Source organism: Natator depressus, chromosome 15 (genome assembly GCF_965152275.1).
Source record: "Natator depressus isolate rNatDep1 chromosome 15, rNatDep2.hap1, whole genome shotgun sequence".
NCBI lineage: Eukaryota > Metazoa > Chordata > Testudines > Cheloniidae > Natator > Natator depressus.
The window spans coordinates 12,181,918-12,208,094 of record NC_134248.1 but is presented as its reverse complement, the minus strand read 5'-3'; the positions used below and the strand labels follow the sequence as shown (position 1 = coordinate 12,208,094).

Here is a 26,177-nt window from a genome sequence, read left to right as displayed (position 1 = left end):
ACTGCCTTTCAGGAAGCCCAATCTAGCAGGCAAAATCTGCCTTGGAGAACAAGCTTTATCCACCGTTGTTGTTTTCTCCCCATTGTTCCTTTCTGGAAAATTGCAACAGCTAGAAGGCTCCCCAGTCATCTAAAGCACATCAGTAAACAAAAAGAGCAGAGACAGATGGCTGCAGCTCAGTTTAAACCAGCATTGGATCCAACCTCCCTCTGCTTCTCATCTACATCCCATAAGAACACACAAGACCAAGGGAGAGCACAGAAGTCATAGAACAGACAGCGCATATGTATATATAATCTGATAAGGAAGGGGTTGCTGCAAGGACAAGGTGCCAAGGTTTGGAATGCTCAAGCAGCTTTCATTTATAGTAAACAGACATTTATACTGAACAGCCTTTCACTAACACAACAATGGAACTCCAATTTCATGGGGGTTGAAACTGTATCTGTGAAACCTTCCAGCCAAATGCTCACCCAAATACATGCCTCCAACAAGCAGCAGGGAGATCTCCTTCCATTTAAATCACTCACTCTGAGAACTAGAGCAACTTGAGACAATGAAAACATCCTTGATGGACCTCCCTCTCTGAACCTCTTCAAAGCTTTGAATCCACCACTACTACAGGAATTCAATCCTGTTTGCAGACATCTGAGTTAATCCCTTATTAAAATATTGACTTAAAAAGAGAGAGAGGGAGATTAAGATTACATACAAACTCAGAGAATGATTGGACTCTGTTAAACCTATCTCAGGGATTTCTTCACTCCTGAAAAACACTTCATTTCTTTCCCTTTAAACGTTGGAAGGCTAAATGACTCAAAGGAAGAGGTTAGCTGCTATTGCAATGCATAATGACAAGGAGTTCAAATGTCTACATAAAATCCAGCATACCCCTTTAAATCAAACAATGTAATTAACTGTTAATTTCTCCTCATCCAGACCCAACTCTGAACATGGTCCCAGTGTTTCCTTATTTCATCAAATTCAGTCAGATGCAGCCCTGAATACATAAATGTGGGAATGGGTTCAAGCATGCCCCTCCCTTCTCAAAACAATCCATTTCTGTTTTGGGTCTGCCAAAGCTAAACTAACCAATCATCTAGGGCTTCCTAACATCCCATGAACCTCACTCATTTAAAAACACTATAAAACACAGGGGAAGGGCTGGATTATCATTCCTTTAGCTTGTGTAATAATTAAAGGATGATACAGCAGACAGAATGATGTCTGAGGTCCCCAAATACCAATGGGCAGGAAAACAGAAATGAGGGAGCAGCATTTCTATTGGTAAAGCCCTGGGGTAACAATGCCAGGTTACAGCATCACTGACATGCACCCCATGCAGCTATGGGGTGCAGTTCAACCACTATACAGCACAACAGTAGAAGGAAGGGAAATATTGGCAAAGGACACTAGGACAAACTTCTATCTTTATAAAAAGGGGTCAGAGGAGCTTCACTCAAGGCACTGGTTTATATAAAGTCTTAAACACATGAAATAAATTGCATGGACCCCAATTTATTACCTCCAGAATGATGCAGAGCTGTCAGCCTTCCTGGGAACCAAATCTTTCATTCCAAGAAGTCTAAGTACCCCAAGCTTGAGTTTTAGCCTATGTGGTCAACCCCAGAGCAGGGCAGCTTTGAGTTATAGCCCAGGTTCTCTTTTTAGACCGTTGCCTCCCTTTGTGTGATCAACCCAAAGAATCCTTCCTTCCCCACATGTGGACACGAACATGTGAATTAACCAAACCCCTGTTTAAACAAGATGTACACACCTGCATCTCCATGGAAACAGCTGTCCTGAGGACCTCTCCCAGATGGCATATCTCCATCATTTGGCCAGATCTGTCCTGTTTTCCGTACTCCCACAATAGTGGCTTCAGACACAATGACTGGCTGTTGCCTGGGCCGCTTTTGAGACTGGGGGGTTGGTGGGCTGCTGCTGTCGAAGGATTGTTGAGAATTTTGGGATGGAGAACGGCTTTTCTCCCGATACATGCGGTAAGTGGTGGGGCTGGGGGAAACATGGCTAGACTGCCCTGAAGAAAAATCTTCCTCACTGGATGTGAGGTTCTCATTTGAGCTACAATCTGGAGTATACCCTCCCCCAATGTCCTCAAAACTCCTTGGGGAATAAGACCTCCTGGGCCATGTAAGATGCTTTTCCTGATCAGAGGCACTCTGATTCCGCAGTATGGGTCCTTTGCTTTCTCCTTCCCCCATCATCCCACCCACATAGATGCTTTGGTAGGGCTGAAAGTCCATTGGTTGCCAAGGGGGTCGATTGCCTCCATTGACATTTATTAGGTTGTCTTTCAGAAACCTGGGGTTCAGTTCAGCATCCTCGTATTCTCCATCATAGCCAAAGCTGCTCTCAGAAGACCTTCCCCGGTAGGCTGGCCTCTGGAACTCATTAAAGCTGGGTACCACATTAGATGGGAGGGAGTGCAAGGATTTTTTGCGTTCCATCTGCATGGCTTGGCTACCAAGGGAGCTTATTTTATCAGAAACTTCTTTATCATTGACCTTCACTAAACCCTTCTCATGGTGGTACTCCATGTTCACATAGAAGGGCTTCTCAGCAGCATCCTTGCTATCACCAGAACAATGTGAATTAACCTTTTTAATCCTCTCAAAGTTGGACCTTAGTGCTGCCACACTGGTGGCATTCCCTTTGTCCTTAGCAAGAGGCTCAAAGGACCCCTCTTTCTCAGTGGAGCCCACCAGCCTGCGGGTGGAAGAGGGCCTGTGCTTTGAAGGGGATCCATCCATATCACAGCGATTCTCCATATCTTCTGCCACTCTCTTCAGTTTCTCTTCACTGTAGTATTTACACCTGTCTTGCTCCCCTTCCCCATGCTGGGGGCTCTCCAAGGGCAACAGGTCTGACCCATCGCTCTGGGCAGACAGCTTCCTCAGAGAAGGTATCCTTGGCTTGAACTTCTCCTCTCCGTGGTGGGGTCTGTTTTTTTCTGGATCCCCTTGCTCGGTGCTTTGGTGATGATGTGGGTCCTGGTTGTGCAGCTCTGCATCCCCTTCAGGCAGCTGGGAAATCCTCTTGAAACCCCACCTCTGTCGGTCATAGCTCTTCTTCTCCTTTGCCAAGAGAGTCTGCAGGTAAATCATACGGAACCTCTCCTTGTTGACCTCCATCTCCAGCCTCCGGATAGAGGCTTTGCACATCTCCAGCTCCTGCTCAATATCTCCCACAGATTTCAGCTCCATCTTAGGAGGCTCAGAGTCTGCAAACTGGGCTTTCCAAGCCTCCACAAACCCCACTGGGTCCACCATTTTGCATCCAGGGAAAAGATCACGGTGGGGGAACAGGAGGTGGAGAGAATCCGCGGGCTGAATTTCACATGGAGCGTTTTCACAAAACGGCCAGAGACAGGTTCACACTCACGGAATGGATCTTTTCCCCAGTCCACGCATGAAGGTAAACCAGGGAGGTAAAGCCCGGTGGTCCTGTGTCCGAGAACGTCCCCTCTCCTCTCCTCCTGCTTCCGACCCCGCAAACACCCCCTACTTCGCCCCCCGCATGCCCAAAGATAACAATGCCCCCGACCCAGCAAGCCGGAGCCCTTCCGAGGCAGCGTGGACAAAGGAGCGGAGGTGGGAGGGAGGGAAGGTGAGTCTCACCCACCCCCGCTGCCCCGGGCGGGGGGCCGAGGACCTGGCGCAGCTGCGCTCGGCGGCAGGGATGTGCGGGGCAATGGAGAGCCCCGCCGCTCGGTCCTGGCTCCGCGTTGCGCGCTCCCTCCTCCCGGGCTATTGTGCTGCCCTCTGGCCGCGCACGCTCCCAGGCCCCGCCGGGCACGGGCGGCAGGGCTGCGGCTTGTCCCTCGCCAGCTCCGTCGCTAGCCCATGGCTCCGGAGAGCCCGGCGCCCCTGCGAGTAGCCTCCCGGCGCCGCCGCCGCCGCTCCCGGCTGCCCATCTCGCCAGCCCAGGCTCTGGCGGCTGCTCTGTGAACCGCACTCGCAGCCGTTGCAGGAAGGGGAGGGGACGCTGCGATTGACAACCCAGGAGGGCCTCTTAAAGGGGAAGCGCTGTTTGACTGCGGGGGGAGGCTCATCCCTACCAGGGTCAGTCCCTGCGGGACAGGGGAAGGCTCCTAGGCCAGGAGAACCTTTCATAGTAGTAACACACCAGCAGCATTCCGCCTCGGGAGCTCAGCTGGGGCTGCCCCATGTGGCACATGCAAACAAACACACACACACACACACACAACCTCATCCCCACAGATGCACACACCCTGCAAACTTGCTCAGACATGGACACACAGAGAGAAGCTGGTACTACTCACATCTACATTTGAGCACACACAAATATGTATACATTCATAGCTGTGTATCATGACCTACACATCCACCTGCGTGCTCAAACCTAGGAAGTATACATGTCCACACAGCTCCACATCTGCTCTTGTGCACACATATACACTCTTGTGCTCAGACCAGCACTCCAAATACCCACAAATAACACACTCAGACCTGTAATATACCTTCATAGGAACATGCTGACAGGCCAATATCCTTCACAAATTCAAAACATGATCTGTATAGGAATAAGGGCAAGGAGTTCCCAATACTCCACTAAATGATAAGCTGGACACTTGTGATGGATCTGCAAACTAGTGGCCAGAAACTAGCATGGTCTTCATTGATTAGTGGAATCCTGTTGCTAGACTCATGTTTTAGTTCTGCAAAATTACAAAAACCAAAGCTCCCAGGTGGGATGCTCAATCCTCAGCTCTGAAACAAGGATGGCCAGTAGCTAGAGTAGGGGTTTGGGAGCTGGATTCTATTCCTAGCTCTGCAACTGATTCATACATCCTTGGACAAGTCCCTTATTTTCTTGCTGTCTCAGTTTAACCACCTGTAATATGATGACAATATTTACTTGCATCACACCGCCGAGTATTCTATTTTAACCAGGTACTTATGGAATTCATCAATATCTAAGCATCTTACAAAATATACATAAATCCAACTGGACAGTCCTAGAATTCACTCTTCTCTCCCCTTTTTCGTGAATAAGAAGAGGTTTTTTTTTTAAAAAAAATATATAATGTTAGATTTTGTTTAATGTTTGATACAAGGCTTGTTGCAGGACTGCTATATAGCTTTATATATGTGTGTGTGTGTGTAAATACTTAAAAGATAAAGTGGCAGTAGAAGGGATCACGACTATGTAGAACAGTTCCTCCAGTTTGTAGGACCAACGAAACTTCTTATGACTTCTGCTGGTAGCTCTTTACATCAGCTTTTAATAAGGTTCCATAAAGTATCAGACAATTCATTATATTAAATTTGTTCATTAAATTAATTCAATTCATTAATATTTGTAAAGTGCTTTGAGGTCCTAGGAGAAAAAAAACACTGCTGTCCACAAAGTTAGCTAAGATTAGCCATTTATACTTCTGATGTTGTTCAATAGCCCATAAAACCTTTTCACGCATCGAAAATGCATTCTGCAACTGGCTAATAGTGCCTTCAGCTTTGCACTGTTCTTTCTTTTGCTGTTTATTACAGAGCTTTTACTTTCCCCCTTCCTTCATAAAAATGCCTACCTCGACTAGTACCCAGGCTTCTAACACATATGGGACAGAGATTGATCAAGGGTTAAGGATTCATTGACATTACATTTGAAAAAAAAAATCCATATAATGACATTTATGTAAACAGCAGTTTTTATAAGGCCATATGCATAACATTATAAATTACTAATCAATAATTTATATTTGTTTAAATATACAGTTTGGATCTAACTTGTCATTTGAATTCACACGCTGATTTAAGATTACTCAAGTCTCAGTTTCCCTTGCTCTTTATTTCTCACAAAGATGTTGTGTAATAGCCTAAAGTGCATGGGAATCAGGCAGGTAAGGTTTCCATGCCCTTTCTCCCCTCTCCTGTGTATCCAACAGAGTGAGAAAACACAAGAATTCTGATGAGTATTGAAGCCAGAGGCTGAATTTCTGTATGACTCATTCAATTTTAATTAGTATTGGAATTAAACAACTGGGTCTCCATACCTATTGCGGTCTCTGTGTCTGCATCAGGAATTTGGATGAGCATGAGAAGTAGCTGCTGGACTTCTGAGCAACCCCCAAACACTTTATTTACTCAGAATAGTACCATTCTAAAGGCACACAAAACTTTGTAAAGGCAAAGTTATGATGGCAGGCATATAGCAGTGGTCTGAGTGCATATTACTTTTCAAGTACAAAACTGTTATGATTTTGTGCCTATGACTAGCAGTTAGAGCAGCCAGCATGCCCCCTCTAGTGGCACAGAAAATAAACTACAACATGGCTTCTCTACTTCAGGCAAGAACAACCATAACTGACCCTGAGGCACCCTCTTGTGGGCAAAAGCCAGTCACTTTTCCTAACAAACTGTGTAGCCCTCCCACAGCCGCGGCACTCTCTCCTCACCAAGGGCCTGATCCTGAAACATAAAAATCAATGGGAGTTTAATATAAGTGAGACTGGGACCCTAACAGCAGAGTCCTTTTCAAGGAGTTTTTTTTAAACGCAGTCTATCATTTGCCTGTGATCGATGAAAAATGTTTTCTAACAGTGTGTGACTTCTGCACAAGAGCTGGAAAGAGAGAGGACTCCCACTCAGGATCCTGCCAATGAATATTTCTGTATTTCCTGGAATGAGTCAAAGCCTGAGAGGAGACAGAATGGGAATAGATTTATTCACCTATCTCGAATGAACGTGTAGCACAGAGAGGAGAATAGCCTGCATTGGGTTGTGGTGCACATCTGAAATGGACTCTGATCCCAACCCACTAAAGGAATGAGCAGGGTGACTGAGATATTATTTTCCCCTCTTCTCTCATCTATCCTCATGGTTTCTGTTCTGCCCAGGATGTTATTACACTTAGCTTTCCCTTAGCTTTCCCATATCTGGCATGGGAGTAGTTGGGCAGACAGAATGGTGAACAGAAGAATGTATTCTAACAGATGCATGTCAGTTATTAGTAATAAAGCACTGAATGGATATACAGCACATTACAAGAGGAAAACTGCACTCAAGTCAGTCCCTCAAACAATTTATAATCTAAGAGCACAAATTAGCAGAAATCTGACACACAGCAGTAGCACCTCTCTCATGTGACTGACCAAGTGATCCATGTCACACTCACTCAAAGATTAAAGTCTCTTTCCTAACTTCCTACCCCAGAAAAGAGAAAGACATGAAGGCAAAGGACTATAATGTGGTTGTAGCCCCTCTGGGAAACTTGAAGTAAGTCCCATATTTGTTCCCTAGCTCCCAGACCTGCAGAGACTGGGAGTGTCATGAGGGCAGCACACTCAGCCCCTGGTTGAGGGAATGCCTCCAACAACTGCTCCTGATGAACTTCCAGGAGGAGAGGTTAGTGTAGCAAGGACCCTGGGATGCAGGGGAGTAAGAACTGAAGGGATCCAGGGTTCTGAGAGGGACATGAAGAACCCTCCTGTTTGCAGGGCTAAAGAGAAATGAAGGAGAAAACTGAGAAGACATGGGATGAAGAAGATGAGGGGAGAAACAGGTGATGAAGAAGGTAAAGAAAGAGCTAGAAAAAGTAGGAAGCACTGCCTGCAGAAAAGCCAGTGAGATTCTGACCCTGCAGTTCTCATGCAAGAGACAACTGATGATTATACTGGGAACAATGCACCTGTAGGGACAGCAGGCTTGAATCTTTTAGGTGCTGAGAAATAACAGGAGAGATGTGAATCACATGACCTACTGGCAATAAGAAAACTGAGCTTCATATATTCACTCACATGGCAAAACTGATACTAAAAAATAAAATCAATTGCTCTTCTAACAGCTCCTGGCCTTAACCTGAAAGCCCAAAACAATATCACTTGCCACATGGCTGTTTGCTGAATGGCCTGTGATCAATCATCTACTGCTTTGACTAAAAGACATACATACTCATTGTTTAAAACAACAGGCAATCAGCGCGTTAACTTCAATTTATTGAGACAAAAAGAAGCATCACATTTGTATTTGTTCTGAGAAAAATTACTACACCAGCACCTTAGCTTTGTCTTCAGATGGCCCCCAATCACCACCCTTCTCCACACTCTCTGCAACAAAAATCCCCAAAGGAGACAGGCATTGTTGCCAAATGTACTGTGGGGGATTCACCAGCTAGTTCCAGAGTTAATATATCTAGGACTGCTACAAACAGCCAGCATTCAGAACTGATACAGTTGTCCTCTTTCCTGACATATTACTCACTATATAAAAGGCTTCTTCAAAGCAACTAGGCTTTTTGTTAGAATTAAACACACACAACTAAAATCTAGGCCAGAGACATGAACATCTGCCCAAGAAATTACAAATGAACAGAGGTGTTTACTTTTCAGAGAGTTGGAACCCTTTTCTTGTGTTCCCCTGTCTAAGCAATTCATCAATAGTAACATGATCAGAGTTTCATTTTTACAGAATCAATTATTAATAGCGGGCTCTGTGCTCTGGAAATCTCAATGGGGTTTTCAAGGCAGGCCTTGCAGCATCCATCACTGACTGGGATGGATTAGGCTCTTTCCGAAGGCTATTTATTGTCCTGCTGTTATAAGTGTGATTCTTGGAGGTAGAAGAGAGATAAAATGGTAGTGACAACAAGTTACTGTGTCATTTCTGTTACTAGAAAACAAAAGCCAGTTTTCTTCCAAGTTCAGTATTTCCAATACATAGAAAAGGGAAGGGAGGAGCCCTCTGGAACCAAATCTCACTTTCCCTTGAGGCCAAGGTACTGTGTGGTTTTAAAGGACCCGTACTCTTCACAGACATAAGGTGGGAAAGCTGCCCATTTGATTTTCAGAGCAATATCATGGCATTGCTGAAGAGACTGTATCCACGAGTTTTTGCACAAAAGTCTAACAATAATAAAAGCAACACTTGCAGGGCAATTTAAAAAATATTCTTCTTCCCAGCTTTGTCACTGACTCACTGTGTGACTGTGGGCAAGTCACTTAAGGCCTGATTTTAGAACCAATTTTAGAGGCACAGTTTTCTGTCTATAACAAGTTATGCCCATACCTCAGCACCAACAGTGAATTGCCAGGACAAAGCATGACTGAACCTGGGATATAAAATTTTGGGGCCCAAATTATTTCAGGCGCTATGCCCACAAAAATAGGGGCCTAGTTTGAAAATCAGGCCTGTTATCCTTGTGAGCTTCAGTTTACACCTCTGTAAAATGACGCTAATACTACTCACCTACAATATAGTACCTCAAAAGGGGGCTTATGTGACAATTCGTTTATGCTTGCAAAGCATGTTGGTTGCTTCTGCTGAAAGACATTATATTATATACATATATGGTATCCTCCAGTACAGTAAGCCACCCCTTCTACTCACCCATCCAGTAGTGATTCAAACCCAGTAAATCACAAAGAAGTTAGATATGCTGTCCACTGAATGGAATGGGCATGATTTAAGGGAGCATCTATTAGTCATCCTCATTAAACAGTTCTGAGAGATAAACAACTACACAGAATATCATAAGGTCAAAACATTACATATTTGGATCGATAACTCTACACAGGCACACATATTCACCTCCTCCACCAAATGGTACACTCATTTTCTGTGCCAACAGGACTCGCATGGTTGCTAATGACAGCCTTGTCTGAAGAGGAAAGGAAGAGAGAAGTTGCTAAGAGAAGTTGCATACATACAATTCCATGAGACTGTTCTAATTTACGCTGTGAGCAAAACAGAAGATGGGAAATACAAAGGCAGTTTTAAGCCACATTTCTCCTCACTTTCCGCCCATCCCTATCTAAATGCAGGAATGAAATAACTGAGAATCAGGCCCATTGTGTCTGATTATTTTTTATATTATTAAGGTCTTTCTGTTATTTTCCTTGGTATGTTTTGAGGCATTGGGCTCCAATTAGATTGTTACATTCAGCACCCTGTTTACTGATGCATGTGTAGTGACTACATGATGGGGTTAATAATTAATAATTGTCCTAGGGTCTTCTGCTTTCTTTCCGTCCAAACCATTGTACTATGAGTATACTGTACATTATGGGAAACATTCTGCTCTCACTTATGCTGGTGTAAATTCAGAGTGATTCCATTGGCCCTAGGGCTTTGTGGACATCAAATTATTGGTGAACAAGATTTCTGGAATGGTGGACTGATGCCTTGGTTTGATTCTTGAGGGGGATTCGTTAATTGACTCAGAATGTTTATAGTAGTTTTTTATGGCTCTGAGTTTTCCTGGTTTCGTGTAGGTGAAAGTTTTACAATACATCTTTTATGTTTGGAGGAATACTGCCTATTAGGTACCTGAGGCTGAATGTTACATATCAGTGAGAGATTGCCTTGTTTAAATTCCTTCTTCCTCTCTAAAATTTGTTCCAGTAAAGAAGAGTGTAAGAATAATGTAGTGTGTTCTATATGAAGTTTAAGTCCATTTCTTTATGTCGATGTATGACCATAGACATCAGCTAGTTCCTTTGAACATACTCTTGGGTGTTATTTCTTGATGTTTGCCTTGTACTTTTGCTATATACGCTGAAGTTCAATAAGCAAAACCTATCTGATCAGAGATTTATAAACAATAATCATGCATAGTAAAAGCAGTCTCACAAATACTGATCCAGCAGGTAAGTATTACAGTTATTTCTGACAATACTGTGCCATTTAAATCAACAGAGACAACTAACAAGGTTTAAAAAGGAGTCCCTACGGCACCAAGTCGGGGCTGCCCACACAGCAGAAGACTCTCCAGCACAGAGTTACTTTACTCTATTTCCCAATGCCTCTGATTTTCATACAATCTGTTCCATGTTACATGGGTCTTGTTTTAACACATGATCATCCTAGCTCCTAAAGAATCAAACTTATAGGGGTAGGGCAGAAGGGTATTTAACTCTTGGAATAATAGAGGAAACCAGGGAAAGTGCATGACCTGACAAGCTCACCAGGATGTGGCAATCATGTAGAGAGTGCTCGTTCTGCAACAGCCACTCAGTTAAGAGACCTGCACACGGCAAGCACATTAGGGTTTCTGTATTGGAAAATTCTCACTCTCTCTTTCTATGTAGAAAGAGTGCAAGTACACATAAACACACACCATTTTGGTAAAAGTAATATGAAAATAAGGACAAAAATCCTTCTCTAACACTGTTGCTTCAATTCAGCTATGGAGCAAGCTGCTCCTAGCATCAAGGGACTGGAACACTTCTTCCAGCAAGGGTAGTCAAACCAATTATATGCCCAGCCACACTATAGCATCTAACCTTACCAGCTAACAGTTGTCTAGCATGGAGAGGGGTGACCAAGTTCATTACTTCGGCTGTAACATGCTTCAAAAAACCATGTCCTAGCTATATTATGAACAAAAAGAGACATTAGAACATGTCACTTATAATAGCTGTGACTGGTTAGACTTGTAGCGTAGACGGGATCTATGAAAAAACAAGTGGAGGGGAAAGGGTATACCCACTTCCTCTTGGAATTACAGAATACATGGAATCTGATTCTCCTGTGCCTTGCACTTTCTGTTACCATTCACACATGCACAAAGAGTGAAAAATTATAATATTCTGGTTATATATAAAGAGCTGGTACTATTTTACACAGATGCACATGCTTACATAAAGCATAAGGCTGAGAAGAATCAAGCCTTTGGAATGTTAAGCAGAGATGGAATTAAACTAGAAATTTCAGATCTGGACTTCCACAAAGTTTTGGAATATTTGGATCGTGGGTTCTGGTTTTGCCCACCTGAAATGTCAAAGGCAGAAACACAGTGACACTAGATCAATAAAAAAATCATTATCAGAATTTTGCTACAACCTCATAAACTTCCTTTCCTATCAGTGTTTATGTGTTCTCCTTTACTATACCTATTACATAATTTCACAGCTTTCTCCATTCAATGGAATCTCCCTTTTTGATTTTTACCCTGAAGTTGTATCCATAGGACCAGATTCTGATTGCAGGAGGAAAGATCTGCCACCCATTCTACAGAGAAGTAAAGGGGAGCAGGATTAAGGTCGTCTTTCAGCAGACTTGATATGCTTTTAAAAAAATTATAAAAGCAAAATGTAAAAACTGTCTCAGACCCTAACTCATTAAACAGGAAAAGAACAATTACTTACTTGTAACTATTGTTCTTAGAGATGTGGATGCAGAAATGTAGTCAATTCAGGGGTGGGGGGGGGTGCATGTGCGCGCTCAGCATGCTGGAGCCAGATATGTTTTCCGCAGCAATACCTGTTGAAATGATGCACATTCCCTGTGCCTCCTTATGACCCCACCTGAGGCTATATAAGGGTGATGCTGTCCCCATCTACCTCAGCTCCTTTGTACCAGCCAGTGGCCTAAAATTCTGATGCAGAGGAGATGACAGGTTGGTCATGGAATACACATCTGTACCCACATCTCTAAGAACAAACAGTTATAATACAGGTAAGTAACTGTTCTTTCTTATTCGAGTGGATGCAGATGTGTATTCCCTTCAGGTGACTCACAAGCAGTATCATAGATGGCAGGGCTTGAACTCTATTTGAACAGTGACCTCGCCAAAGTTTGCATCTTCCCTTGAAGCTGTTGCGATCGCATAGTGACAAGTGAATGTATGTATGTATGTATGCACATATATATGTAGGACCAGGCAGCAGCCTTCTAAGTGACCAGAAAAGGTACATCATTGAGAGAAGCTACAGACATCACTTAAGCTTTGAGTTGGACAAAGAGACGTTAAGGAGGTGGAATACTGGCCATATCATAAACAGTGGTAATAGCAGTGATCCATCTACAGACTGTCTGGGTCAGGACCACTTGGCCCTTCATCCTATCCTCGTAAGAAACAAAATGTCAAGGAGAACATCTAAACAATTACCTCTGTCTATGAAAAAGGCCAATGGCCATCTTACATCCAAGGTATGTAAAACACCTTTCTTCCCAACTGACATGCAGGTTTGGAAAGAACACAGGACTTAGATATAGTATCTTATTAAAGTGGAATGTTGACACTACTTTAGTTAAAAACTTTGAGTGAGCCATTTTGTCCTTAAAAAGTGAGTGTACGGAGGGCCTACCACTAATACTTGCAGCTTGCCAGCTCTCCTCACAGATGTGATGGCGATAAGGAAGGCCATCTTCCAGGACAAATGTGCCCAGGAGCAAACAGCCAAAAGGTTCAAATGGAGCTTCCCATGAGAGTGGCTAACATTGTGTTCAGGTGAACTGATGCTTTTACAGGTGGAAACAGACAAGTCATTTACTTGAGAAACTTTGTAGCCATAGGATTGGAAAACACTGTTCTCCCCTGAGTGGGCAGAAATAGCTGCCAGGTGAACCTTCACTGAACTTAAGAAAGGGCCAGAACATTTGTCCTGGACACTCACCCTTATTGACTGAATCCCTTGAGCAGAAGTCAAAAGTGAAGAACACTTCCACTTAGCTAAATAGGTGGATCTAGGTGATTGTTTCCTTCTGTTACGTAAACTCTCTTGGAACGTGATGAAGCCTCTCTTCCTGGGGGTATGTCCATATCCCTTGGGCCCCCATGAACCACCCAGGTGAGCATCCCAGCCTAATGTAGAAGTGTCAATTATAATTGTCCTAGTTGGAAGGGGATAAGAAAAGGGATTCCCCGCACATACAATGTCCTGGTCCATTCACTACTCCACAGAGTGTAAGACTACAGGAGAAACTTGGACTAACTTTTCCAGATGCCTGCTTGGTTGGTAAATCAACTTTAGCCGTGTTTGTATGTAAAGGATGAAAATGCAGTCTGGAATGCATGGTCACGTACATACATGGAGCCATGTGACGTACCAATGTGTGACATGCTCTGGCCATACTGAACAGGTGAGACCTGAGGGACACACAAAGATTGTAAATGGTCAGAAACCTCTCAAGGAAAAAAGGCCCTCGCTACCATAGAGTCAAGCAAAGCCCCAATGAATGTCAGCCTCTTCATGGGCACTAATGTGGACTTCTCTTTGTTCAGCATGAGCCCTAGCCAGTCAAAGAGATGGAGAATGAATTGGAGCTGATTGAGGACCTCACAAAGTGATATGCCCTGGATGAGCCAATCATCTAGTAAGGGAAGATATGTATCCCAATCCTTCTCAAGAATGCTGACACCTCTGCTATGCATTTCATAAACACATGAGGAGCTGACAATAGGCCAAAGGGAAGAACTGTGTATTGATAGTGTCTCCTCACTACCATAAATCTGAGAAACTTCCTATGACTTGGTATCACTGTGATGTGGAAGCAAGCACTGCAAAAATTGAGGGCAGCAAACAAATTGTTCCAATCCTGAGGGGGAGGATAGATGTCAGGGAAACCATGTAGAATCTCATGTATTTAGTGAACTTGTTGAGACTGTAAAAGTTCAAAATGGGCCTTAAACAACACTTGGACTTGGGAATTCGAAAATGGCCAAATAAAACTCCTTTCCTTGAAACTGTACAGGAATTTCTTCCACAGCCCTTACAGCAAGCAGTATCTGGATCTTTTGAAGGAGCAGAGGCTTGTGAGTTGGGTCCCTGAAAACAGATGGGGAAGGGGGAATGGAAAGGAATTGGATTGACTATCTCAGTCTCAAGGTACTTAGGACCCACTTGTCTGTCATTATCCAGAAAGCAAGATAGTTTGCTCCCAAATGGAGAGACAATAGCGTGTGGATTGTGAATAATTAGGTTGCTGTCCTCATTGGAAAAGTGAAAAGGCAGATTTTGCTTGCAGATGTCTGAGAATGGGCTTGCTGGTTGGAGTCTGAGCTAGTGGACCTTCTTCTCTGAGGTCTATGCGTACTTTTCAGCATGTCATCTTGCCTGGATGGGTAGAAAGGATTTCTATAGTACTGCTAGGAGTACTGGGTATGCTGGGAGTTGTGTATGTCTTTTCTTGGACACTGGGACATAAACTCTTAAGAAGCAGAGGGTTGCTTAGAAGTCTTTTAAATGAGTGCAATATTTCACCAATTTTATCTGAAAATAGAAAATGCCCAAAGGGAAGGTCTTCTATACTGTTGTATGTTGCAGGCTATCCCAGAGTTATATAGTCACGAAACTCTTCACATTATCATTGCCGAGGCCACAGTCTTAGAGGAACCATCTGCAACATCCAAGGCAGACTGAAGAGATGTCTTTGTGACCAGATGGCCCTCTGCCAAAAAGGCTTTGAACTCTTCCTTGGAGTCCTCGGGGAGTTTATCTGTAAATTTTGACAAGGCTCCCAGGTACGAAAATCATACTTAGGTAACAGCACCTGCAGATTAGCTATTTGCATTTGGAGAGATAATTTAGAATAAATCTTTCTTCCCCAGGCCATCATTCTTTTCAGTTCTCTTTCTTTGGGTGCTGACTTGAACCTTTCTTGCCGTGACTTCTCATTGGCAGCCAAAACTACCAGGGAATTTGGAGACAGATGAGAGTAAAAGACACTTGAACCCCTGGGCAAGCACACCGTCACATCTGTCAGTGCATTTGGCTGTGGGAGCCAACAAAGCAGGTGTATTCCATAACACTTTCGCTGGCTCTAAAAGTGCCTCATTTACTGGGAGGGCTACCCTTCTTGAGATTGCAGCTTGAAGAATGTCCAATAGCTTGTAGGTATTCTCCTGTAAATAACTTGGATTATATACCAAGCGCAGAGACCATTCTTCTAAGCACATCCTGACAGAATTAAAAATGCTCTGGGACTGGCAAGAGTGAGCCTGGGACCACTGACTCCTCTGGGGAGGGAGAGGATAAATTGACCAGAGCTGAAGTAGCCTCCTGAGACAGAGCTCGTTCCTCCAACATGGCTCATCTTATTGAGCTGGTTGTTCAGAGGGGAGAGCTTCTAGTTGCTCTTCCAGTGCACAAGGCCCTGATGTGGATGGTTCCAGGGACTTTCTCCTAAAACAGGCTGAAGATCAAGATCTGGAGGATCTAGGAGCCATCCAAGCGTTCTATATTGTCACAAGCGGGATGTGTGCAGTCTGACCTAGTGGTTGGAGAGCGAGTTAAGGAGGCAGGCAGGGTCAGGTTACCAGGAGATCATAGTCAGGCAGTAGGAGCAGGTAGCACAAGGGAAGCAGTCCTAAGCAGGGGAAACCCAATTGCATGGACAACTTCCTCTTCCTGTGTTTTGTTTAAACACAAGCAGAGAAAAAATCAGGACTCCCATTGTTCCACCTATCAGATCCCAGGACTGGAGTTCTCTGTTGGAATTCAGCTTCTGGTTCTGGCAACTGTTAGCAGGTCACTGGGTGGCAGGTCAGAACTTCCTGGTTCCTAAGAGTCCTGTAGACCAGGGTTTGAGATGTGCGACCCCTGACACATATAAGCCAACAGGTCATTGGAGGTCAAAATGTCTCAGGCCACACTGGCCTCTCCTTGTTATTGGAATGGTACTGATTCCAGTTCCAAGGGTCCCCCTCTTAAGGTGACCTAGATGGTTTACTGGACTTTGCATGCCTTGGTGGGGATGGAGAGGAGCTAGACAAGTCTGACCTAGATAGGCCTTCTGAATAATCAGTCAGCATACCAGTGCCTAACCAAGTGGGGCTATTGGATGGCCCAATCTGTCCAACTCCCAGCAGGGGGGAGGTAAGGTTGGTACCAGTGGTGGTACTGCAGTCAGTACCATAAATTTATCTCGGGACATAGAAGGTCTTGTTTCTAAGTCCAGTATTAAAACAGGCTCCAGAGGAGGTGGTGCATAGCCTGATGTCTACACCCAAACCCAAAGCTGAGGTTGCAGTCAGTGCCAACACTAAAGAACATCCAAGAGCTGATGTAGAGGACACCCAGGCACCAGATGGTGCAGATGAGACTGTCTTAGACTGTCCCCTTAACCAGTACCAGTGCTGGTGTTGACAACATTCTCTGCTCCAGTGCCAAAGAGGTTGAGGGTCCAGAACAGCCAGAGGTAATACCAGCCCCACAGACTCCTGGATCAATGGCAAACCAGGGATAGATAGGCAGAGCAGGTCATTCACCACCTCATGTGTCTGTGAAGTTGTAAGGATTGAAACAGGTGGTGCTGAGACAGCATCCACCAGTACCAGACTTGATGGCTGCTGAGAGGACAGATCCAGAGTCGATGGTATGGTACCAGGAGTTGCTCGCCTAGCTACTGGGGAAACATGGGCTTACAGCCCTGCCCTACTCTAGGTGCCCTGTGAAACTCTGTGTTACACCAATCCCCTATTTGCGGTGGAAGAGGAGCCTCTTTTGGAGCTCGAGTGGCTCTTATTAGTCTTATGGGTCTGTGTGCAAGGAACCCCAAGAGAGAAAGACTGACCTCTCCTTCTCCTTGGAAAGGAGTCCAAGCCCAAGAGCCTGTCTGAAGTCTTTACCATAGTAGTGGCTGACTGCATACAGCCCAAATGGCAGGGCACAAATGCAGAGGCAGATCTCACGGCCTATTCTAGGAGATGCTGCATAAGGTGCAGATCCTGGAAATCTGAGTGTGTTTCTTGAAGGAGTGGCAAATGCTACGCCTCTCCTTGATATGTCCTTCACCAAGACACAACACACATAGGGCTTGTCTTCACTAGGCGCTAAATTGGCGCTGCTGCGATTGATGCAGTGGCATCAATTTAGTGGGTCTGGTGAAGACACAATAAGTGGACGGGAGAGTGCTCTCCTGTCGACTTCAGTGCTCCACCTCAACGAGAGGCAGAAGCTCTGTTGAAAACTACATCGACTTAATATATGTAAGTTACATAACTTAAGATGCGTAACTTACGTCAACTTAACCCCCCTAATGTAGACAAGGCCTGTGTGTGTGTGTGTGTGTCGGGGTCATTATTAGGAAGAGATGCCCCACGTGAAGGGCAGTGCTTGAAGCCCAGAGAGTGCTCCATGCCCCTGCTGCTCAGCACCAGCAACAAACTACTCTAGAAATAAAAAATGTACAGAAAAACCTATCTAAAGGGTGCTAACTCATAACTTCATTAAATCTGTAAATAGCTAAGAGCTAACTATGTAGCAGAAAAAAAGCATGAGGAGAACCGCATGGGAAGTTGCGACTCAGGCCATGAGTGATAAGAAGGGACTAAGGGGGGTCAGGGTGGCATCAGCCTCATATAGCCTTGGGAGGAGCCATGAGGAGGCTCAGGGCATGTCTGTCGCTCTGATGAGTACTACTCCAGCACACTGATCACACACACACCTGAGTGGAATTCTGGTCTGCATCCATTCGAAGAATATGTATAGACTTAAAAATTACAAAGGATCGACAGATATCCTGAAACCAGATATCCTGACCCCAGATACAAGAGGAATATTTCTCTCAGTACTATCATGGTAAACTAGGTGTGCTTAAGTGCAAGTCAGCATAATTTTGTACAAGGATTTTGTGTTTAAAAGATAAAACAGATCAAATGCACCACAATAATCAGCACTGCCATGTGTTTTCTGCTCCCACAAGAATGGGGCCAGGACTTCACTGTCCAAGATTCTAGAGTTCTGGTAGCTACCAAGAACACAAAACAAGTACAGAACATTGTTTACAGGTCCTCCTGGTAGCAGGAGGAAAAGTTGGGTTGAGTCCATCCCCTTAAGTAAAGACAGCTTGCCATCACACAATCAATCTCCCCCTTGCACAGGGAAGGTTTATGTACCATTGTGCTGCCTGCACAAGGTGAGCACAAAGCAAGGGGTAGAAGAGAGATCATCTGTCTGAAGGCAAGTTGCTTGAATCATTTTCAGCTCCTCCATTCTTTCCTGAGATAAACTGACTTTCAATCTCTCAACTGGAAGCTGCTTGAGAGCTTTCCCTGCTGCAGGTGCGCCATGCAGGTGTACGCACATGCAGATGGAGGTGTGATGCTTGCAGAAATGACTGGCAGCTAGCAGCAGTTCAGGCTGGCTTGGCTGTTGCTTTCTGGAGTCTCGAGTGAATTTCCTTCTATTTCTGTAATGAGGAAACCAAAGGAAACCATAATTAATCCATGTAGGATCACCTTCCTGTAATAAAGATGACAGAGACCAGATTCAGCCTTCAGTAACACTTGTGCAACCACACATAAGAACCAAGAAAGACAAAAAATTAGGTCAGAGGTTGCGCTGGTATAAATGAGGCAGAATTTGGCCCTCAAGAAACATCCGCATTTCCCCAAACTTTTAAGTGACTGAAGTGTACAGGGAGAGTGAAGCTGAACGTACTGATGAGGTTTCCTGCCCCGATCTGGGCCATGCGACCATTGCTCTTCTCCAGCTCCTTCAGCATAGACTGTTCAAAGGCCAAAGCAGCAACTCGAGAAAAAAACTCCTTTACATTTTCCCCTGGGAAACAGGAGAGAAAAACCATGTTTTACAAACCCACAGCTACACAAGATCAAATATACAAATATGAACACAAACCACGGGTCAAACTGGAGAGAAAAGTGATAGTGTGCCACCCTAAAAGTGCTCCCCACAAAGTGACAGTATACTCTGGATCCCCACCACCCCATGGTGACGCTTTCTCATTTCCCTCCTTCAACCACACATACAAATATATTTTTGATGAGCAGCAGTAGAGGAAAGTTGTGGTGCAATATAGCTTCCTATGGCCCCAATTTGAGCACTGATACACACACACTCAAGCACTTGTGCACCATCATTTATGAATAAACCCAGACAATGCATACAAATACAATGCACATTTCTGCAAACATGACTGTACAAATGCACATACATACAGCCATATAGAACCATTTAGAAACACACATCCTCAAACACATATATAGCCTCATGTGCACATGACCAACTGGTGTGTACATAATCAGGGGAACTTGATACCCTCTTTCCCAGCAAATGGCACTGGCCACACTCAACCAGTCTCCAGTGCAGTGACTAACCTGTTTTTGCTGAGACAGACCAGTATTCAGCCTGCATCTCATTGGCAAAGCGAATGGCATCCAGTTCTGTCCGCTCACATGCGGCACCTGACTAAGAAAAACAGCAGGGAATCACTTTGTCTGTAACATAAAGCAGGCACAATACTGCCAGAATATATCTGGGGTAACAGTAACACAAAGATGCTATCAGTCCCTACATTGTGAGGCTTTCAGCTTTCACAGGGTCAGTCCTTTCTTTTCCTGGCCTTGCCTTAGAGCTTGTACACCAGGATGTCCCATATATCAAGACAGAACTAGTGAAAGAAAACAGCTAGATAGATATTTGACAGGGGAAATCACATAGGACTTCTTTTTAAATATAATTCTCCCTCTGTATTCCACAGCAGTGAAGCATCAGACAGCAGAAGTGAACCCATTAACAATATGGTAGTCTAGAGAGCTATCAGATGCTACCTTCAGGTGGTTATTATTATTACCATAGCAATGAGGAGCCCTACTCACGGACCAGGACCCCATTGTGTTAGATGCTATACAAACACAGAACAGAAGAGATGGTCTCTAAATAATTCTAAGCAGAAAATTACAGGAGCCACCAACAATAGGGCATTAGTAATTGTGAAGGTCCTTTCTCTTCCTCCTCCATCTGTCTCATGTTGCTCTCCTGATTTCACTCCTCTTTCTAACCCTTTTGTTTTTACTGTTTTCTCCCCCGCCCTGACTTTTTTTGCTCTCTTGCTCGTCTTTTTTCCCTCTTAATCGGCTTTTCTGTTATTGCCTTCTTTTTCTTTCCCTTCTATTTTTATTTTATTTATTTTTAATTCTTGTACCTTTATTTTCATTTTAAAAGACTTTTTCCTCTCTTAATTTGCTCTCTATGGTCAACGGGCTACAGATAGAAATTGACTAGTATTGTGTAATCCCAAAGCCCAGTCCTGCAAAGTGCTTAATTTAAACATGTGAGTAATCCCAATAAAGTCAATGGAACTACTCAAACGTCTAAAGTTAAGTATTTGCATAAGCAGCAGCGGGATCAGGACCCAAGTCAGTTTCCCATTGCCACTGGCTACATGTATTAAGAGCTTCTCACTGCTTCAGCCACTATTCACTGGCTGACAATTACCCAAAGTGCATCTGGGAGAGTGACAGATGATCAGCAAGCACCTCAAGAGTATTTATAGGTGGGGAGTCTAATAATCAGCCTATTGTACCTGCTGACAACTTTCTAGTTTTAATCCAATATTCTCCTGCCACACAAGACAAAGTCCTACATGCCTCCAAACAGAATTCCTTCTTACTTCCAGTGCCACCTGAACCCAGCTCGTGTCCCCTGACCTCTCAAACCTGTTTAACTTTTTCTGCTACCTACCCTATCTGCCCTGATACACGCCAGAAGATTCTAAGAGCTTCTCATGTTGTAACTGACAGGAGCAAAGCCTTCTGCGGTGCATTAGCGCTCCTTCAGACAGCCAAGGAACTGATGGAAAATAAGTGGGCTAAGGAGCTTTAGGGATATGAATAGCATTGCAGGCAGCAACTGAAAGGAAATATAGCTAAACAGCAGGAAAAGGGTGTTTACTTTTGAATTTTGACAGGGTGGTGGCTAATGAAGGCGATAAACTCAAGTCTGAAGAGGCCAACTGCTCCCTCCTCCTTTTGCAGATGACCCCCTCAAAGAAGCAGGGGGTGGGGACATAACTGAGCTTTTAAATCCGTTGTCTACATAGCAGTCTTTAGGAGTGCTACCATGGCACTGAATCTTCTCAGGTCTTAAAACTTTGCTGTGTGTGACTTCAGGTGTGTTTGGTAAAGCTGTGCCTCCAACAGAACAGGGAATGATTTGGGGACCTCCAGCACTCTAGAAAATGTTTACTCTCTTCCATTCTGTGAGGCTTACTGCTCCAGGTCTACATGACCCCTCTTTGCTTTGGAGTTAATACAGTTTGTTTCTCAAGATCTTTGCAGCAGCTACCACATATTGTGGGGACTCAATACCTGGACTTAACTTCAAATGGAAATTCGCTGGAGTGGGTTAGGAGAGACATATTTTATGAACCGCTTTTGTACTACTTACCACTAAATCTTTCTTTGTTCCAACCAGAAAGATGAAGCTGGACCCTGGCTCATTCTCCCTCAATGCATCCTCTAGCCACTGCCTAAAACACAGAATGGGAGGAGTAAGATGTAATGAGAGAGGAAGAAAGAAGGCAAGGAGGAGTGAAAGAAATAGAGGTATATGGGGGAAAGGGAAAGAGACAAAGAAACCAACAACAAAGAGAATGAGAGAAGAGGAAGATGCCGATGTGTCATGTGCCTTTCCCACTAGAGAATAAATGGCTTGAAAGCTCCTCTGGACACATGCTTACCATCCTGTGAAAGTAGTTCTTGTTTCAGCCAACCTTGCCCACTTTAGAATGCAAGTCCAACAGTGATCAGAGCCCCTAGAGAAGGAATGCAAAAGTGCCACACTATTCACCCACAGCAAAGGATGTGGCCAAAGTAATGGTGACACTGCACAGAGATAAGGAATAAGATGCAAGAACAGGAAGAGAGAGTGAGAAGCAGAGATAGAATGAAAAAGATGAATGATGAAGTAGAGAAGAAGAAAGAGAGTGAAGGAAAGAGAGAGAAACTCCCACTGGGGCAAGAATCTAATGGAAGAGATCACTCTGAAGCTGTGCCTGATTCTTATCTCGCACCAGTTTTACACCTGTGAAATGCCATTGACTTAGGTGGAGTGATCTTTGAGTTACCAATGTAAGAGAAAGAAAAATTAGGCCCACAGACTTCAACCTTCTTCTACCAAGCAGAGACACTATTTAATAAAATGATATTTGTACACGCTGCAGACACTGCAGTACTTATGACTGATCTGTGCAAGGTAGTCTCTCCAGTACCCCATTCCCTCCTTTACAGCCCACATTCTGCTTTAAATCTAAGTACCAGAATCTTTTCTATCAGAATCATCACTACAGACAGTACTGGAGTAAGAAAATGCTATTTGGTAAGTAGAAAGCCTAGGAAATGAGTAACATTTGAGACACTAAATTATTCAGACACATTGGCTAAATCCACCCTTCATTTTTCTGGCTTAGTAAGATACCTACACATAAAATCAGGCCCAGTGAATTTTAATTCCCAGTTCAGTTTTATGCTGGAGACCTTTTACTAAAATCTCAAAGACTTGGCCAGGAACTTACTTCGTGTGATCCAAAGTCTGGATATCAGCCAGATCAAACACTGTTATAATAACTGCAATAAAAACAGCACAGAAAAAATGATTAAATGAGACAGTGGATTAGAAATCTTACGGGTTCAATTCAGTTCCTGAAGCATACAGTGAGAGCACAGTTCATTTGATCCTGACTGTGAAGTGCTTTCTGACTTACTCACCCTCTGCTCCTCTGTAGTAAGCAGATGCAATGCACTTGAACTTTTCCTGACCTGCTGTGTCCCATCTGTGCAAAAGGAAAAGAGAAATTTCAGGTCAATCAAACCCAGTGCAACCTGAGCAAACACACTAATGAAGCAACAGACTGGTACAAGTTGGAGAAGAATGTGATACCAGAGAAGCTTACCATCTGGAATATGTTACCCATTAAGCACTGTTAGACATCCTGTAAAGTGTAAAGCACCATTATTTTAATGAAGGCATTTTAACCCTGTATTTGCTATTCTCAGAACAGACATGATTTAGCCTTGGGGAAGCCATTTAGGCCCAGATCCACAAAGGGTCTTAGGTGTTGCAATGCTGAGCATCACAGCATCTAACTTTTAGGTGGGCAGAAAATCACAGTAACACCATTATGAGCCACAAAGCCTGAGTTAGACGCCTAGACTCCCTGTACTCTCTCTGACTCAGTGACTATTTAAGTCTATCTATCCACAGTGAAAAAGTCACTGGCGGAAGAGACAGAGAGATTGGTTCTGTAGCCCAGTGATTAAGGCAACAACTGAAGGAGGTGGGAGACTCAGGCTTCAATCCCCCTCCTCCAATTACTCTTTAATTATTTATCCAAACTAGAACAGCTTCAGCAGGAGAGATTGAAGTAGCCTCAAAGCTCAGTGGCTAGAGCACTCTCCTGAGAGGTGGGAGACACCCCCCCCCCCTTCAAATCCTTTCTCGCACTCCAGCAGAGTCCCAGGCACGTGTACTAACCATTGGGCTAACAATTATAAGATGGAAAGCACTACTTCCTCCTCCAGCAAAATTCTGAATAGGACCCAATACAGTAGATGGTCTCTGACCAAGCCTAGCGGATTGGGCCCTGCACATGATTTAGGCAGACAAACACCTATCTTCCCCCGGTTTGTAGATTAATCTGGGGTTTAGACAGGAGATAGGCATCCAGACACTTAGAATGAGGTAGAAGTGTGCATGCCCAGAGGCAGAAACTTAGGTGCTGATGGAGCTTTCACCCAGAAAACTTTAGAGCCAAGTGAGTTTAGGCATCTACAGGATTTGGAAAGAGTTTTGTGGATCACAGTGGAGCCAAAACTGGCATTTGAAGATGAAATTTAAGCACCTAAGTCTGCGGTTTGTGGATCTGGGCCTTAGTGCTTGATCCTACGCCACTGAGAGCTTTGCCACTGACTTCAATGGGTGCAGGAGCAAAGCCCGAATCTCATAAAACCAAATTCTCTATTCATTTACATCCATGTACTCCCACTGAAGGCAACAGAGTGGAATAGATGTAGCCAAGGATATAATTTGCTGCCCCTGGGCTTAATTCAATCTTACAGGAAGACTGAGTAAAAAGAAAGAACCCAACTAAAAAATCAGACATGGTATCTAAGGAGAGTGTGGGTGGTACAATTATAAAGCTTTCAAAGACAAGGAACCCAACAGTTTGAGGTTTATACTAAAATCCTGAAATTCTTCAGTGCCCAAGGACAGCAGGTGTTTCTCACACTGCACTATGTTGTATGGAATATAAACCAGAGGTTTTGATACCACTAAAGCCTGTAGCAATTCAAGTTCTGTTCAAACTGTAGGCATATAAGAAAGAAAACAGCTGGTACTATAAGGTTCCAACTTACATCTGGAGATTATATGGCACTCCAGCTATTTCAAACCGCTCAATTTCAAAATCTACTCCAATGGTTGCCTTGTAGTCTCGATCAAAAATATCTTTACAAAACCTGCAATGAAAAAGGTATTAGGAGAAAGCTAATAGCATGGTGTTTTTTAAATTTTATATCATGCCTCAGTATTGTGCAAGGTGTGTTATATAGGGAGGAGTTAAATAACTGTGGAGCAGAAGATTGGTATTCAGTCACATTGTATTTCAAAAATATTTACCAAATCAATGAGAAACAAATTGATAATGAAGAGAGTAGTTACTCTGAGTAAGGATGAAGTAAATGAAACATAAAGGGAAAACTATAGTGGGCTTCTCTAAGGGTATATCTACACTGAAGCTGAGAGCGAGCCTCCCAGCCCGGGTAGACACACTTGTACTAACAGGCCTTGAACTAGCATGCTAAGAATAGTAGTGTCGATGTCGTGGCCCCAGCAGAGACTTGGGCTAGCTACCCAAGCTCAGATCCAGAGGGTTAGGTGGACTGGAGAACCTGTGTTGCCTCCCAAGTCGCAATGTCCACACTGCTATTTTTAGCATGCTAGCTCAAGCCCCACTCTCAGGGAGTCTATCTGTGCTGGGATGCATGCTCCCAATTGTAATGCAGACATACCCTAACAGACCCCCCAGGACTGGAGAAAATCAGAATAAACTATTTCTTGACTATCAAAGAAATTAAAACCACAGGATACTTCATGTATAAGGGATATCTGATAGGTGGCAAATATAGATGAATATGGATCACATTAAGTAGAGAAAAATGAATTATCCAAAAGGATGAGAAACCATCCAGAATCTACTTCTTACCAATATTTAGAAACTGACTGAAATTGTGAGGATAGTAAGGAAGCTATCGTGATAACAACCTATTTAAATTCCATATCCTGATACTGTCATCACACCATGAAGTATAGAACTGGCCTTAGGATTCTGGGAAGTATCAGTGAAATTAATGCTTCAGGGTCCTCATGCTTAACTGACTCAGTTTATACCCAAAGGTGTGAGAGGAATCTCTGGGCTCCCAACAATCTCTTGCAGAAGTAGAAGTGGCCTGAGCTGCTTTTATTGGGGTCAGTGAATAGGCAAGATCTTTTTTAAATGTTTTAAGGAACAATTCTCCAAACAAGACTGAGAATCTGAGGGCCACTCCAGCCTTCCAAAGGAAATGCTGAAAGCCCCATATCTTGGGATCATTTAAAACGAGACTGGTCAAAATATCGGAGAATATACCATAGAGGGAATAATCCTGCACTGCCAAAAAGGACTGATCAAGGTGCT

The 26,177-nt window shown here is 43.8% G+C and overlaps 2 protein-coding genes across 4 annotated transcripts in view; both read right to left on the bottom strand.

Moving 5' to 3' along the window:
* The window catches only part of BCR (BCR activator of RhoGEF and GTPase), a 130,253-nt gene extending 126,732 nt beyond the window's left edge, over positions 1–3,521 (bottom strand). Inside the window, exon 1 of the mRNA XM_074972824.1 lies at positions 1,778–3,521. Within this exon, the coding sequence (XP_074828925.1) occupies positions 1,778–3,293 (1,516 nt within the window). The 5' untranslated portion in view covers positions 3,294–3,521. The remainder of the gene's footprint in view (positions 1–1,777) is intronic.
* A 1,780-nt stretch (positions 3,522–5,301) lies between these two features.
* The window catches only part of RAB36 (RAB36, member RAS oncogene family), a 32,741-nt gene continuing 11,865 nt past the window's right edge, over positions 5,302–26,177 (bottom strand). For all 3 annotated transcript variants that reach the window (XM_074973310.1, XM_074973309.1, XM_074973308.1), the window contains 7 exons: positions 24,859–24,960; positions 23,212–23,276; positions 23,019–23,070; positions 21,893–21,974; positions 19,822–19,912; positions 19,145–19,264; positions 5,302–18,893 (listed from right to left, as the gene is read on the bottom strand). In XM_074973310.1, the coding sequence (XP_074829411.1) occupies positions 18,829–18,893; positions 19,145–19,264; positions 19,822–19,912; positions 21,893–21,974; positions 23,019–23,070; positions 23,212–23,276; positions 24,859–24,960 (577 nt within the window). In that variant the 3' untranslated portion in view covers positions 5,302–18,828. The remainder of the gene's footprint in view (positions 18,894–19,144; positions 19,265–19,821; positions 19,913–21,892; positions 21,975–23,018; positions 23,071–23,211; positions 23,277–24,858; positions 24,961–26,177) is intronic.